This window comes from Periplaneta americana, chromosome 8 (genome assembly GCF_040183065.1).
Source record: "Periplaneta americana isolate PAMFEO1 chromosome 8, P.americana_PAMFEO1_priV1, whole genome shotgun sequence".
NCBI classification, from domain to species: Eukaryota; Metazoa; Arthropoda; class Insecta; order Blattodea; family Blattidae; genus Periplaneta; species Periplaneta americana.
The window spans coordinates 31,442,839-31,460,467 of NC_091124.1; the positions used below are offsets into that span (position 1 = coordinate 31,442,839).

The 17,629-nt window shown below is 34.8% G+C and overlaps 1 protein-coding gene across 2 annotated transcripts in view; it reads left to right on the forward strand.

The window, feature by feature from the left end:
* The first annotated feature begins 7,158 nt into the window (after nucleotides 1-7,158).
* Nucleotides 7,159-17,629, forward strand: part of LOC138704289 (uncharacterized) — a 29,639-nt gene continuing 19,168 nt past the window's right edge. For both annotated transcript variants that reach the window (XM_069832153.1, XM_069832154.1), the window contains exons 1-2: nucleotides 7,159-7,255; nucleotides 16,443-16,696. In XM_069832153.1, coding sequence (XP_069688254.1) covers nucleotides 7,244-7,255; nucleotides 16,443-16,696 — 266 coding nt within the window. In that variant the 5' untranslated portion in view covers nucleotides 7,159-7,243. The remainder of the gene's footprint in view (nucleotides 7,256-16,442; nucleotides 16,697-17,629) is intronic.

Sequence of the window (17,629 nt, forward strand, 5' to 3'; positions counted from 1 at the left end):
AGCAAGTTACCTGATTGAGGTTTTTTCCGGGGTTTTCCCTCAACCCAATATGAGCAAATGCTGGGTAACTTTCGGTGTTGGACCCCGGACTCATTTCACCGGCACTATCATCTTCATCTCATTCAGACGCTAAATAACCTAAGCTGTTGATAAAGCGTCGTAAAATAACCTACTAAAATAAAGAAAAAAAATCTTTACCTACTCTATAAAGGAGTACCTTACGTACTGTAAATTCAATCTTCACTTCTGCTCGATCCGAAAAGATAAAATTACTCAAACATACTATCTACTGTCCGTCCAAATGGTTATATCGTAGGGTCGTAGAAAGGGAAGAAATCACGTGACAATTAATTACTTAAGGAGGCCCTTTTATTTAAGTTATTTTAAACACTTTAATAATATTACGTAGACGTCCAATTCCTAACAGAAACTAATGTTTTCAGAAAAGAACTAAGACAGCCCAGCTACTAGACTTAACAGAGGGGCGAACAGAAGCAGGTGGGGGAAACCGGGATGCGACATAGGGAAACGGACGACAGTACCCGTACGAAAATATGATTCAATATTGAAAGCTCTTTCGTCACTGGAAAACGTGAACATATTTCTGAAACGTACTATACTCAGTAACTCAGTACTGCTTACGCGCCCTCGGCTCTGTGTCGTGAACGGTTGGAAGTTTACTAGTAGAAGGGGTGGGAGTGAAGTACATTCCAAAACTCAGGTACAATAAAAATTGAAGTAAAAATAAAATGATGTCCCTGTATTACTAAGCTCGTAGTAGTAGCAGTAGTAGTAGCAGCAGCAGTAGTAGTGTAGTATTTTCAACGACTGTTTCATCTTTGATGATTATTCAGTATGTAGTTCCCCTCGATAGTCATATAAGTCCTGAAACTTCTCGCAGGCTGCCATCACGACCCGTGCGCCATGCGTAAACACTTTCTACACTAGCCTATTCGTCAGCTGATGCTGATTTCGCGTATCGGACGTGCGAGTCTATCGCGTTTCACCTTATCGGTGGAGAAAATGACCCGCGTCACCAAACATTTCAATGTCGCACTGGGATCGTAACTTGAGAAGTTTTTAACGCTATAAGAAGCTTGGCTTATACAGGGACTTCATTTTATTTTTACTTCAATTTTTATTGTACCTGAGTTTTTGTATGTACTTCACTCCCACCCCTTCTACTAATGAAGTTCCAACTGTCCTCCACACAGAACCAAGATCGCATATGAAGAGTTCGCGGGAAAAACGATGAATGTCACATTTCTGTTAAGGATTAGATAATGATCTAATTGAGTCTGTAACTGCAAGATGTAGTGCTGTTTCCATAGAAAATAAAGGAAAGGATTACTGTATTCGTGGTGGTAATTCTCCATTTTACCATTTTTCATAAGAACAACATTAAATTTCGCAGTGATCCAATGAATTAGATAATGACATCAACCTTAACAAAACTGTGACATTCATCGTTTTTCCCGCGAACTCTTCATATAGTACTGAGTTAGTGAGTATAGTACGTCTCAGAAATATGTTCGCATTTTTCAGTGACGAAAGAGCTTTCAATATTGAATCATATTTTTTCACAGGTACTGTCGTCCGTTTGCCTACGTCGCATCCCGATTTCTCCCACCTACTTTTACTCGCCCCTCTGTAAAGCTAGTGGCTGAGCTGTCTTGGCTCTTTTCCGAAAACATTGATTTCTGTTGTAATATTATAAAACTACTTAAAATAACTTAAATAAAAGGGCCTCGTTAAGTAATTAACTGTCACGTGATTTCCCCTCTTGCTATGATCCTGCGACATAACCACTTGGACGGACAGTAGATAGCATGTCTGAGTATTTTCGGATCGGGCAGAAGTGAAGATTGAATTTACAGTACGTAAGATATTCTTTTATAGACTAGGTACAGAATTTGTTCAGCATGAGTTACTAGTACGAAGGACGACACTGGTAATTGGAATTAATGCAATAGTCTATAGTGCGATAATATGCACAAAAAAACTGAAGCCTGTATCGAAATGAACGGCCGCCATTTTCAAAAATGTGTTTAAATATGCATATTATGATTATTTTTCAATTTAACTTCATTCTCTACATTGTACGTTAACGTGCTGTAGACAGTATAATATACACTGCATAATGAATACGTTCGCATGGATAGCTCAGTTCGTGAGTAAAAACACTAATTGTTAATACTGTACTGTATTTTGATTAAACAAAAACCTAATGAAAATTATCAAACTCAAACTTGCGACATTTCCTAGTTTACGTAAATGGAGAAAGTATTTTTCTCTCCTCCTATACCTAGTAAAGTGATTTGTTTGTATTTTACGTCAGTATCATCGAACTCCGTTCGTGGAAGGGGTAGCAAACAGTGTTTTCTGTTTTCAACCGTTAATCCAAAGGTATAGCCAGGTTAATATTAAAAATATTAGTAAAAATAAATTATGTCCCTGTATTACAGATTTTTTACTACGTTTCATCTAGTTTTAAGAATTATAGACTTACAACGTTTTATAAGCGGAAATTCGTTGCTATGGCGAAGATATTGGTAACAGGTGTATATAAAGACTCAATTAACAAAAAATGAAAAGGAGTATTGTGTTTTTCAACAAGATGTTGCAACCTACCATACATCCAACCAGAGTATGGACAGTATCAGCGAAGTGTTTATTGAAAACATGCTTATCAGAAAAAAAACCTATGGCCTCCACGATCGCCGAACTTAACATCCTGTGATTTTTATTTACGGGGAGCTCTGAAAGGCAAAGTGTATACTAACAACCCTAGGATGATAGACCAACTGAAAAAAAAGAAAACATTACAAAATAATGAGATAAATGACATCTCACTTCAAGAATTACACCATTTTAATCAGAAAATTGTCGTATGAGCGCAGCCATGGAGAGCACTTTTAGCATTTGTTACAAACCGGTAAGTCTGGCCTATGCCATAGGAAGTTGGTTGTGGAAGTAATATAACGTAATAGATTGACACATGCGAATGGCAATGAGACATACCGGTTTTATGGGGAGCACCCAGTAGAATAAAATAAAATAATTTTTTTAAATAATCGTGGCCAGTTATGTAACACTGATCTACACGTTAGCAATAATGTACAGAAAAAAATAAACTAAATAAATAGGGTAAAGGTGCCTAATTCCGTGATACCCCTAATCCCGTGAAAAAATTTCAATTGACTGTCATGGAGTTGTGGTCTCTGACTTTTAAGGCCCAATTGTATAAAACTCCCCGACTAAAGATCAACTTTGATCGAAGATCGAAAAGCAAACCGAGTTCAGACACTTCTTCTATAGTATAAAACTTTTCTGCGATCAAATTACCTTGGTTCAAATGCAATCTAAGTTCACGTGAAAAGGATTTAGCAACATCGCATAAACAGGTGAAATACGTGATGCGCGGACCATGTTATACAGGTTTGTTCAGTGTTGCCAACCTAGCGATTTTAACTCTTTTTCAACAACAATTTCTTTCAACTTTTATATTGCTTAAATAGGGATTTAGTGACCTTCTTAGCACCCCATAGTGACAAAATTTAATCTTTCTTTGTTGATAATGAGAAATCCAGCGACTTTACAACTACTTTTTCGCGACTTTCCGTATTACACTCTATTGGAGACACTGTTTTTTTTTTTTGCAATGTAAATAATGGCGGACAATAAGAAGAAGGTTGACTGTTCTCCAAGTTGTTATCATGTTATGGTGTTTGATACTGCTAAACATAATAAAGCTTTATAAAACGACAATTTTCGTTTAGTAATACAGTTAATTGAACATTTATGAATGTACCTATCATATCCATTAATAATTAATGGTTGTTATAAACATAATATAATTATAGGTTATGTTATTTGATACTGCTGAACACGATAGAGCCTTATAAAATATAAGAATGTTTGTGTATTAAAGCAAGAAATTGAAAGAAATATATATAAATGTGCCTAACATATCTATTAATATTAATAATAATGGATATTTTATTTGCACAATCTGTCACTCGTATATTTTAAACAGAAAAGAAATAACTGAACTTGGATCATCTAACTTAATCGGAGAAATTTCTTCAGTCAAAGTTGACTTTAGTTTGAGACAAATTAATCTCAGATTAGACTTTATACAACACAAAATTCCAAGTTCAGCTGAAACAAGGATCAATTTAACCTCTGATCTAAGATTAAATGGTTTATACAATCGGTCTTTGAAATACCTAACAAATGCCAGGAGATGTCTTCTTTTCAATTCTATTGACTACCCGCCTTTGGAATAGAAGCAGTCGACTGCAGAAGCTTTTGTTCAATGAAAGGTGGTTGACCAGTAAGTTTTTCTTTCTCTTGTGACCGCTCCTGAAGGAACATTTTATATTTGAGGTAAGAATTAACATAGCATTATAAAAATGATATATTACTGTAGGTTATAGTCAGCTGAATCAATGTGCATGATTATTTAAACATTGTGAGACAATAACAATGCTACAGGAGCTTTCCCATTTTCGGATTTATTTTCATATTTCTCCTTCCTGGCTCACTCGACCAGTGATGCCAACGCTAAATTGTGAAAATTAATGTCTATGAAAGCAAATAGTTCGTGTGAATAATAATAGAAATAAGTTATAGAAAACATCAATTATGATTATAATAAAATAATAGGGCATATATTTGACTTAATTACTGCTGTTGTTAGGAAGGTAAATAATGAGAAATAATTATATTATAATTCAATTTATTCAAAATTAATTTTGTATTGAATTTAAGTTTCAGTTTATTTTGTTTATGAAATATTAATATGTAATATGTATTCCTGTAGTTACACAAGTATTTTCTATGAAATTTGTCACTTAGGCTCCTTTTCTATTTTGTAATTTCTTGCTTAATCCATATTCAAACAATATACCATGACTTTAAAGTATTTTTCCAAATACACATTTGTTTTCTGAGCAGTTAATGAGGATTATTTTTGTATCACGGAATTAGGATATCACTCACGGAATTAGAAAACCACTATCACGGAATTTGGATCCCTGTCACGGATTTAGGAGTCACTGTATAACAATGAATAATCATATATTATATACCAAACTTGTGAAACTGTTGACACTGAATGTTGTAGAAACTGTAGTTAAAGGTCCAAATAACGTCATTTAGGTGTTATCTGAAAAATTTTACTACAATTTTGGCATAAATAAAGACTTTATTAAATATGTCACGGAATTAGGCGACCTTACCCTACTATTGATACTCTATATAAAACTCTAGTTAGGAGTAAGCTATAGTATGCGTCTGTAATATGGTCCCCTCAGTTCCAGTCCCATCAGATGCAAATAGAAAGGATACAGAAAAGATTTTTACGTTATTTATATTTTAAAAAAACATCACGTGTCGTCTTGTGACAAGCAAATTTCATATATTGTTACTTTTTTAATTTAATTATAAAACTTTAAAATCTCGACGATTAATAAATAGCCAAATTTTACTCTATAAGACTGTTAATGTTATATTGAATAACTGTGATTTTCTTAAATTCCTTCAGTTCAATGTAAAAAGAACGGAATTACGTCATAGGCAACCTTTTATTATTCCTGTTCCTAGAACTGTTTTCTTCAAGAACTCTCCATTGTTATGTGTAATACTTACAACTCTCTGTCTTTAAACTGTGATGCTGAACTAGATTTCAGTTTAACAGTTAAAAAATTTCATACAATATTAAAAAGAATTGTATTTCCTTAGATATTTAAATTATGAATAAGTGTATTATAATGTTTTTACTCTAGTTTTTAAATAATTTTGCATCATTATATTGACATTTGGCACTATATTAACTGCAATATTATATTCTAGCATCTATTACCGTTATGTATTTTCTTTGTTTCGTTTGTGTTGTTTGTTTTGTTTTTTTTTTTTAATTTATTTATTTTATGTCGCTTTAACTTAGGAAGTCCTATCGCGACAATACATAAACAATTCTTACAGTTTACATAGAGTTTACTGTATTACAATAATCATTTTAGATACATTTGTAAATGTTTATAGCTTTCAGAAATTTAATTAAGTTTGAACTGAATGGTGGGTTGTTTAGAACTGTTGATAAGTCTGTTGGTATATGGAATTGATCTCGATGAAGGTGATATAGTGGACATTCAGAAATTAAATGGCGTACAGAGATCCTACTGTGGCAATTGGTGCATGTTGGAGGAAGAATTCTGTCTAGAAGATTAGAATGTGTAATTTTGGTGTGGCCAACTCGAAATCTGGTGATTATTACTTGATCTTGACGTTTAAAATTCTGTAGTGGATATTTCATTCTGTAATGCTGTACTATTTCGTGAAGTTTGCTGGATGATGACTCTGTCCATGATGTTTGCCAATGGTTGTGCAGTTTTCTGGATATGTATTTAATGGCGTCTGTATGAGGAATAGACGTTAAAAAATGCAATGGAAGTCGTGTAGCTTCATTTTTTTTTTATAATTTTGTATTTTGTGTACATATCTATGTAAGCCACCTGTAATTGGAAGCCTGCTTCTGTTGGTGGTGGATTTAAATATATAAATAAATAAATAAATAAATAAATAAATAAATAAATAAATAAATAAATAAATAAATAAATAAATAAATAAATAAATAAATAAATAATTTAAAATATCTGTGAAACGGTATCTCATTATGTCCGATTTTGTGAATTTTAGCCTTAATCTGGCTATGAAAGAACAAACGAAGTTTCTTAACTAACGAATGTATTGCGAGTTGCATTGACGCAACTCCCATAAGGGGCGATGCTGAATTTTTTTAATGGTACACAGAGAACAGTTCGACGTTAAAAATTGAGAAACAAATAAATGGGGACGAAGGACAGACTGATGAGAGGAGAGCTGAAAGTGAGAATGAGGAAGAAGGATAACAATAAGAAGAAGGCCAAGAAAGAATGCAAACAAGGAAGTTGTAAAAGAGGCATGAAATAAAGATAAAAAAACAAAAGAAGGCAGAAGATTCGAGAGATGGAACAGGTCATGCCTCTGTACTCGATCTTCATTTCCCTTTTAAGGGGGCCCACGGCTCATCGGCATTGGTGTGGCGACGCGTGAAAGTGTCTCATCCATGCCAACACGATGCTCAGCACGTCGTGAAGAAAGCACGTGTATATAAGACGAAAACACTTTCTACGCGTGCCACTCCATTTAACACTGTAGCCTACGTCCAGGACCAACTGCCAACGATCGGACATTCGACATGGCCCACAGAGTAAGTCATTACAGAAGTGTTGATAGTGTAAGATACACAGATTGCATGACTAGCAAATTAAGTTCATTACTAAGACAAAAAAAAGACAACCTATGAAGTAAGGAGACGGAGGAAAGGTACTTGGCATGAAAACTACAACCAGTGGTGGTTCCTGTAGAGGAGAAGGTGGAAATATGGGCTACCATTTTTTCTGAATAATTTCAAGTTAGAAATATGGTCGAGCATAAAAAGTCGTATGAAACTTGCCTATAATAGTAATTAAGACGCTCGTATGAAAATTATGAAACGAGCGCAAGCGAGTTTCATAAACATACTCGCGTCTTAATTACTACCATTATAAGCTCGTTGCATAATGTACTATTAATCATTACTCTTTTGAAAAATTCTGTTCTATTAGAAGGCTTTAGAGCACGAGATTTCAAACCCCATTAGGTAGCTGACTTCCTTACATTTATTTATCTCATCTTTCTCTTCCTGGCTATGATTTAAGACATGTCAATTCCTGGCGTTTAACAGTTCGTTGGCACATGATATTGAATCAGTTTTTCTGCAATATTATTATTAAATGAATAACTAATAAATAGTTACCCTCATCTAAAGATTAAGGAGATTAAAATTGAGATAGAACCTAATAATCTTGTCCTTCTAGGGAGAAGATCTAAAAATATCAATATTCATGCACGTACAGAAGAATTATAGAAACATATACCTAGTGGTCAGTAAAAATAATAATGATAATAATAATAATACATTATTCAGCAGTGGCAATTAATGTTTCGGTAAAAACGTAATACGGCGAACGCTAAGCTCCGCCCACGACCCCTTTCCACTTTTCCCCTACAAGCTCATCAGACACTCTACGTGATAGGCTAGTGTTGTGTCGAATGTACATTTCATGTGGGTGGGGATAACTTCCCCTACTGGCGTTCGCAGTATTACGTTTTCACCAGTGTTTCTATATGCTGCTAATTGAACCGTTGAGCAAAGTAAACACATTACATTTTGTCCGACAGAACAACAAAAAAATTCTCCTTCTTATTCTTTACAAAACTACCTCTCACTGCTTGTAGAGACAGAGTTTGTAGAGGGACATGATACCGCCACTGCTTGGCTTCAGTACGTGAATGAAACACACAGCAATGTACAGGAAACTCCTCATACCCGTTTGAATGTCTGTGATTACACGATGTAATCACGACACCCGCTTTGGTCACAGCTGACGTAGACTAATGACATAATTAAATAAAATAAATAATATGAAAATAAAGGCGTTACATATAGGGGAGAGTCGGATAGTATCGGACATCGGGTAGTATCGGACATTGCGTTTCTTTCATCTACTACCATATGGTAGTACCTAAATGACATGGTTACGTTTCTCTATGTGACATCACAGAAACGTAACCATGTCAGTCAGGTACTATCATCGTGTGGTAGATGAAAGAAACTCATTGTCCGATATTACCCGATGTCCGATGCTACCCGACTCTCCCCTAGGCCTAAATGTGATATGACTAAATTATTTAGTTAATACGAAATTTAATGAAACAAAATATTATGTAAACATAGATTAAATCTGTTTCTTTTACATTCCGGAAATATGTAGAATCCAATATTTATTTTTTTGTTTCGTTTTTGTCAATGAATGTTTCTACTTTAGATTATCACCATACATACGAAATTTGTACCAAAACAGTAGATTTCAGTTCATTGCAGCGAGGAGTATAAAGGCCCATTCACAATGAAAATTAAACTGAACCGTAACATAAACACAGAAGTTTGCGGCCAGGTTACCAAATGGGATCATTCACAATGATTCACATAAACACTGACATTAACATTACCGTAAGACATTGACATGAAAATTTGCGAACTCCAAACTTTCAAGCTTATGCTTACGTGATTTGCAAACAGTACACAATCGTGGAGAGCTGAAGTATACGACAGAATATGAGGAAATGACGTCGTTGTTATGTTTCCATGGTTACCAAGTATCTTTGCGGTTATGTTTATGTTCCCATCTTGAATGATGATATGACTTCCGTAACGTTTACATTTTTAAGTTAACGCTTACGTTATGTTTAATTTTCATTGTAAATGAGCCTTAATTGTCACCCGCGCCTAGCCCTGCTCTCGCTCGCTACAGACGATAAGCAGTTCACATAAACAACGCATAGTATCATTCTGTTCAGCTGTTTAGAGTCGTGAATAGTTTGAAGAATGTTATTAATTTACAGGCCTATTAATATTTTAGATCCTGAACAAAGTGAGCTATTCTGTTATTGTTGTATCATTTACGTAATGTTAATATTATGCAGGATTCCAAAAAAGTAAACTCACCTGTTATTAAATAATTACGCAAACAGGAGTGTGTAACACGTTTATTTTTCCCCCGATTATTCTTCGTTAAATGTTAACGACTCGTGCTGCTATGCAGAAGATGCTCCTTTTTCCATTAAAACTTCCTTTGCCATTGCTATCCTCCTTTTGACTCCCTGGCAGTAGCTCATGTTACTGCTGTATTTGAAACTGTCCACTTGTTCTACTGCCTCATTTCTAGTTCGAATGTTTACCTTCTTCATTTGTCTTCGATGAACCATGGTCTTCGTCCTGTTTGCATTTGCCTTCATCCCATACTGCTCACAGCCGTCATTTAGCTCCAGTAGCATATTCTTTAGTATCATCTATTATTATTGTTATTATTATTATTATTATTATTATTATTATTAAGTTTATTTATACACGATTTAACATCTGTGGTCATATTGCGTGTTTAGGCTCTGTGGGTATACCAATACGCTGTTTTCTGTATTATTGAATTCCTGTTTCTCTAATATGTCGTAGATTGCTTATGTTCATGTTACTGATTAGTGATTAGAGAGTTTGATTAATGTTTATAATATTGGTTATTGAGGCGGTGATGAATTATGGTATATAAATTTCTAATCCGGTTTGAACCCGGGATCTTCCGAATACGAGTCTCAAGTGGTACCGTCTGATCCAACTCGCTCGGTTATTATTATTATTATTATTATTATTATTATTATTATTATTATTATTATTATTATTATTATTGAGTTTTCTATAATTTTCTTTCATTTCTAAGTGGCGATAATTTTTATGTGAGAAATATTTCTCAATTACTTTAACATTTATTATTATTATTATTATTATTATTATTATTATTATTATTATTATTATTATTATTACTGAGTTTTCTATAATTTTTTCATTTCTAAGTGGTGATAACTTTTATGTGAGAAATATTTCTCAATTACTTTAACACATATTATTATTATTATTATTATTATTATTATTATTATTATTATTATTATTATTATTATTATAGCATTAAAGTGCTTGCAATTCAATCCTGATTCTTTGTTCAGTAGCTTGTTAGCCTGCTGACCCAAAGTCCTGTGATGGATGGTTACAACATGCTTTAAGCAATTTTCAGACATGATTAGATAGAAATAATGAAAGATTATAAATATCGTCGTAGATTACCTTATGATACATGTCATTAACTCCACGAATGCTGTTGCAGCGCTCTTAGAAATGTCAGTAGCAGACCGAACAAGTTTACTATAAGAAACTGCCTGCAACGTCAAACCCATAATTACAGATTTGCTTAAGCGATATCGGCGTGAAGGACAGAGCTGCTTGCCGACGACCCTGTTCTCATTCGGTTCAGCGGTGTGACAGAGGCGCGTGTCGTTCACTCCCTTTCTGGAGCTTTGACATGCGAGTCGAACGCATTGAGTAGGCCTATTCTTAATTAGTTATTGAATACCTTGGGAAATAGGAGGTACACGTTCCTCGAGTAGGGGAGAGGGAGGCAGGTTGGCTCAAATTTTACGTTTCATTTTTTTTTCCCCCGTAATTTGTATAACATTTTATGAAATCCTCAAAGATGGTCGTTCTACGTGGTTCTTTGGTTATGTGGAGAGATATTTGAATTTAGATTTCACCTCGATTTAAATTTGAAATTTTGTATTATTCTGAAACGTGCAGATTGAGTCAACTTACCCCGCCCTGGAGGCAGATTGACACATGGTATAGGGCAAATTGGCTACATGTTAAATAAAGGCAAACTGCATATAAGATTATATATTTTTTTTTATTTAAAATTTATTTCTTTACTAGCCGTACCCGTGCGGTCCGCTGCACCTGTTAGAAATAAATATAAAGTAATTACATAATTAAAATAGGACGTTTGATCCAGGGAACAACTTTTACAACACCGCAAGATAATCTGCTTCGCTCATTACCCATTTTTTTGCATTACATTTATTGCATATATATTTTATGTATTTTAACACGATTCAATTGAGCATAGTTAAAATTTGAATTATAAAATAATGGATTGCTAAACTAACGTACTATTACTGCATACTAAATCAATACACTCTCGTTGTTCGTTAATTCTCTGAGATTAAAATGAGTGTACATAAATATTATTTTAAGAAATACAGAAAACGAATGTACAAAATAGCCTATCAAATTTTCTGTGAATAAGAAGCTATTTAAATCTTACCTGTCCTCGATTTACTCAGACGTTACTGTAATAACATTATAGCATTATGTCCATCTAGAGAAACTACACTTTCCAATGGTGAAATAATAATTAATTATACAAATCGGTTAATTTAGCTTCTGATATTACTTCATACAAACACAGAAACATTCTCTGTAGGCTATGTTTAATAGCTTTCGATTGTTGATGTCCAAGGCCCCTGTTTCGATTGTTGTTGTCCAAGGCCCCTTATAGACGAAGTCTTAATTCATTGCACCGTCTTAGATGGCGTTATTTTAATTTTAAAACTCATTTATCTCATTAAATATCAGTCCTATCAAAATTTTGTAAAGAACAAAACTTATCGGAAATAATTTTTAAAGAAACTTTTGTTATGTAACATTTTTCACAAAAATCAATAATAAGCGAGATATTTCGATTTAATTCAGGCCCCCTTATAACCCCCTTTTAAATGAAGTATTTTGAATGCCATATAGCCTAAAATCTAAGTTACAACGAACTTAATTTATATTCCAATTTTCATATAAATCGGTTCAGCCATTATCGCTTGAAAAGGTAACAAACATACAGACAGACAGACATACAAACAAAAATTTCAAAAATGCGATTTTCGGTTTCAGGGTGGTTAATTATATATGTTAGGACCAGTTATTTTTGGAAAATCGAAAATTACCAGAAAAACTTCGGCTACAGATTTATTATTAGTATAGATACAGGCAAATGATTCAATATGATAGACGCACATAAATATATACCCATGGAGTTAAACGCTCAGATAAAAAAAAAAACTGAATCCTAGAAAAGCAAGGCAAAAAAAAATAAATTTTGAACTTGTAAATGACTACATATTATCATATTGTCTTATTAAAAATATCTGAGAAGGAGTTTATGCATACAAAGTTTCTGTTTCCATCTGTAAAATTTTTATGTACCATAACTTACATTCCAGGAACTGTCACCTGGTGCACATCTGAATAAGATTTAACACAATACAGGCAACATGTCTCTCTGTCTTCTTCGTTACTTTCTCTTCTTGAATTATTCTTTGTCTTTCGACTGGTCTTAAGATTCCTTTTCTCACTACTAAAGTCTCCTCTTGTATTTTTGCTGAACAAATTCATTATCCTTTTTCGATATCTTCTCCTCTAGTGCTTTCTTAACTGGAGAGTCAGTAAATATCGCAGTAGACAATTTTCCCCTATGTCCTTATCCTTAGCTTACCTATAATACCGAGTGGGGGTCTGGAATTGGATATTAAAATCCTTGGCCCCTTGGCCACATTTCTGTTTTCTAACTTTACAGCACTGACTGCTCGTAACGTCATATCATCAGTAGAAGTAATTGCTCTATCAGTTTTTTAAAGCCCTCATTTTCTCATTCACTGCAATGGAAATATATGTTTTATATTTACAATCAGTTAAATTGAACTTATATAATAACAAATTGTATGAATAAGTAAATTATGTATTGTATAATTTATATAATCATTTAAAGTAACACAGCGGGGTAGGTTAAACACCGTGCCAATCTGCCCCCTAACAACTGTGCCAACTTGCTTCTCGTGTAGATATTTGATTTGTGTTAAAATTACGAATTAGAGTAATGAATGATCGAAATGAAATTAACACGAAACAGAGCCAATTGATTGCACTTTCCAACGATGTATTTAAAGTTCATCTAATATTACATATGTACCTTGTAAAAAATAATCACGAGATGGTGAAAATTTTCTTATCTTACTGCGAAAACAACTTTATGGCTTCCTTCTTCTACCGCTTGCCACAAAAGTCTGACACTTCCGTGGAGCATGCTTTATAAAGCAGGGATCATATTGTCTGTATGGTGCTGCAATCCATCGCATAAACACTGGAATAAAACTTGCGTGCCAACGTGCCTCTGTAGCCAACCTGCCTCCATTTCCCCTATGTTTCAAAAGATACTCATTATCTCTGAGTTATACTTCAAACCTGTGTGGGCCAATTATCTTTGGATGGGACCAGATGAGGCTTTCAAATTTAATTCGCGGGTCGGAATGATATAATAATAAAAATTGTTATTTTACAGGTTCTACCAGAAGTTTAAGGACACCCCTTTGAAAGAGATGTTGCACTCCTGTCCTTATACTTATGTGAAACCCCCTGATGTTTATAAAGGGACCAAATGCCTCTGAAAAATGAAGTTTTTACAGCAAACGTACACTCTCTATCTTTGAAACTTTGTATTACATAACAATTTTTCTGTTATGAAAACTTACTGAAAATATTATTTATTACAAAAACTGCCCCCCATTGAGGGTAGCCTTTACGAACTCAGTATATTCTCAAAAAAAAAAAAAAAAATATATATATATATATATATATATACAGCGTGATTCACGAGGAAAGGTAAAAAATTTAGGATACGATATCTTAGGTCATTTTAAGTGAAAAAGTTCATATGAACGATGGCGGAGCTAGATGCATTTTTTAGGTAAAACGTCTCGCCCCAATGTGAATCAGACGTTACCTTATGCTGCTTAGTGAGAAAGTGAGACAAGGTCACCGATCGCAATGAATGATGTAACATTGGAATCTGCATTATGGGCGATGTAGATAAGAGAAGTTCATTCACCTCACAAACCGGGTGATGGGGCATTGCAAATGTCCAATCGCCTGCCCTTGTCTGATGTAATGACACAGAACCAGCACATAACACAAGTCCACTATCACTTATCAGTTCACAACAGTTCAGTCAGCTACCTACAGTACAGTAGTTATACAGGTACAGTTATCGGAAGTGTTAAGTTGTGTTTTTCAAGATACCTTATACATTTTCTACAACAGAATACGCCTATATGTACGTTTATGGTTTGTGCGATGGAAGTTCCTTGCGTGCCGTCGCTGAATATGAACGACGCTTTCCGAATAGAAGGGTACTATGTCGAAGAGTATTTACTGTCTATGGGGTTGGATGAAAGACTTGGTATAGCAAAGGAAGGGGGAAACGAGAGAGACGTTAATCGACCGTATTTTGACTGCTGCATAAAGAACAGCCACTAGCAACTCTCCCGAGCGACGAGCGCGATTCACGCCCGAGCGTAACAGTGCATTGAAGCAGATGGAGGTACCTTTGAAAATGTGCATAAACATCGACCCCGACGTTCAGAATGTTAGTTTTGTATGCATACGCGAATATAAACTTCAAACTTGTTCGTTATCTGTCTCTAAATGCGAGTTAGTACAATGGAATTTCAGAAGTTTTGTGAAATCAAAGAGCCATATCTCCGTAACCGTTCGAAACCAAACCCATATTCATATGAACTTTTTAACTCAGAATGACTTCAGAATTCACATCCTAAATTTTTTACCTTTCCTCTTGAATCACCCTGTATAAACATAGTTATTAAATGTAAAAAAAGAAACAAGGAAAAGGTCATGAAAAATTACAATTGCTATTAATGTGGCACCATGCGATTAATCAGGATTTGACAGGATTTTAACACAATTATCACAATGTCTTCCCTCAGAGATGTTGGCAGAGCAAACTGCCGTCGAAATTCTTCGAAAAAAGCTGGTATAGTCCCTCGAGCACCTATGAGCAAGCCGAATACCTGAACGTGAATTAAGGCATATTTCAGCTTGAAATAGTTGACTGTAGGCTCATAGATCGACTTCTTCTCAAGGTGGATCTCGGCTGACTGATGACATCCTACTTCAAAACGTATGGTGGGGTCCACAATGATGCCCTGTTTAGTGTCACCATTATACGCTAAAATATCTACTCGTCTCGTTGACCCATTTTACAGCTAGACAGGAGATTTCTCCTTTTACTATCCAGCCCTTATTTCTTAATGCGGCAGCAATTTTGGAACTTGTAAGACGATGTCTAGAGTTCCTCAAGAGCAATCCCTGTTCACAGAACCCCAAGACGTGTGCTAAAGTTTCAATCTCCGGGCAGCCATGCCTGCACCGGGTACCGTCAAGAGATCTGCCGGGAACGGAACGAACAGCTGCTAAATTTGCTGTCATTTTCAGGCTAGATATCCATTCACTAGTCGAAAGTCCTTTCTTGTTTGCAATCCAACTGTTGGCGGCTGTTACTTCCCTGTACATCTCAACACCTTTTCCCCGTCCTGAAAGGGTCTTCCATGATTCATATTCACGACCTCGCAATTCTTCTCTAAAATTTCGAATTGTAGCTTTAGTAAAGTCTTCGGAAAAAGAAAGGCGGAGGGAATCGCATGACGATTTGGTTCGACATCTGTCTCATCAGTTAACTGTATTGAATCAGGAGGATCACATTTTAAACAAAAATCTTCAGTAATTTATATTTGTTAAATGATTGTGCAATTACATCCATGTATTAATTTTTATTTGTCGTATGTACCTACAGTTCTACAGCATTAATTTGATTTTTGTTAACTAATTATGGTTTATTAAAATAATAAATTATAACTGAGTCACAAGTTAAGTAAAAAGTGTGGTGATAAAGTAGTTTTAAAATAAAAATAATTAACACTCTGTATCTTGTGAACAATTGATATCTGATCATTGGTTTCCTAACTGTAATTGTCCAGTTTGGGTGTCTTTATAACTTCTGGAAGTTTGTCGGTTGAATTTAAACTCACCCTGTACTCTAGTCTCGCAGTTCAGCATTATTTCCTCCTGGCAGGTATGCAATTTGGTTGTGTTGTTGCTGACACTGGCAACAATTGGAGCTCAGATAACAACGTTCGGACCTTTTGGAGCTTCGCTTGCTGACAGTCAACAACAGCAGCTGCAGCAGCTCCAACATCAGCAACAACAGCTGTTTCAATCAGCGGGCACTCCAGTTCAGGGCTTGCGTTTGCAGTTGAACAATCCTGCTGGCTACAACCTGTTCCAGAGTGTTCAGACAGGCACCAGGGCTGCGGACTTCAACCAGAAGTAAGCTTACAAGAAACACTTAATCTAGTGCAATCACTTATTGGCGTAATATTACATGCTATATTTTACTTCTACGAGTATATCTTTCTTTTATACAGAGTGTTAGACACTAATTGCAGTGATTTGACACATGAAAAATAAAGTCAATACGAATTGAGACTTATGTTGCTACTTCGTATTTACTCTAACGACTAATGTAATAAATAACAATATATCGCCTCAATAAAATCAAGAAACTGATGTAACTAGAGACACAATATGAAGACAATTTTGCAAAAATATTAAATTTATTTTGGAGAAGTATAAAAATATGAAATAGCAGAGTCCGTATAGGTCAGTTTCTGTCAGATACTTTTCCAACTCACTGCGGGCTAAAGCATGGAGATGCACCATCACCTTTACTTTTTAACTTTGCTCTGGAGTATGCCATTACGAAAGTCCAGGATAACAGAGAGGGTTTGGAATTGAACGGGTTACATCAGCTGCTTGTCTATGCGGATGAGAAAATCCACAAACGATTAGGGAAAATACGGAAATTTTACTCGAAGCAAGTAAAGAGATAGGTTTGGAAGTAAATCCCGAAAAGACAAAGTATATGATTATGTCTTGTGACGAGAATATTGTACGAAATGGAAATATAAAAATTGGAAATTTATCCTTTGAAGAGGTGGAAAAATTCAAATACCTGGGAGCAACAGTAACAAATATAAATGATACTCGGGAGGAAATTAAACACAGAATAAATATGGGAAATGCCTGTTATTATTCGGTTGAGAAACTTTTATCATCCAGTCTGCTGTCAAAAAATCTGAAATTTAGAATTTATAAAACAGGTTATATTACCGATTGTTCTGTATGGTTGTGAAACTTGGACTCTCAATTTGAGAGAGGAACATAGGTTAAGGGTGTTTGAGAATAAGGTGCTTAGGAAAA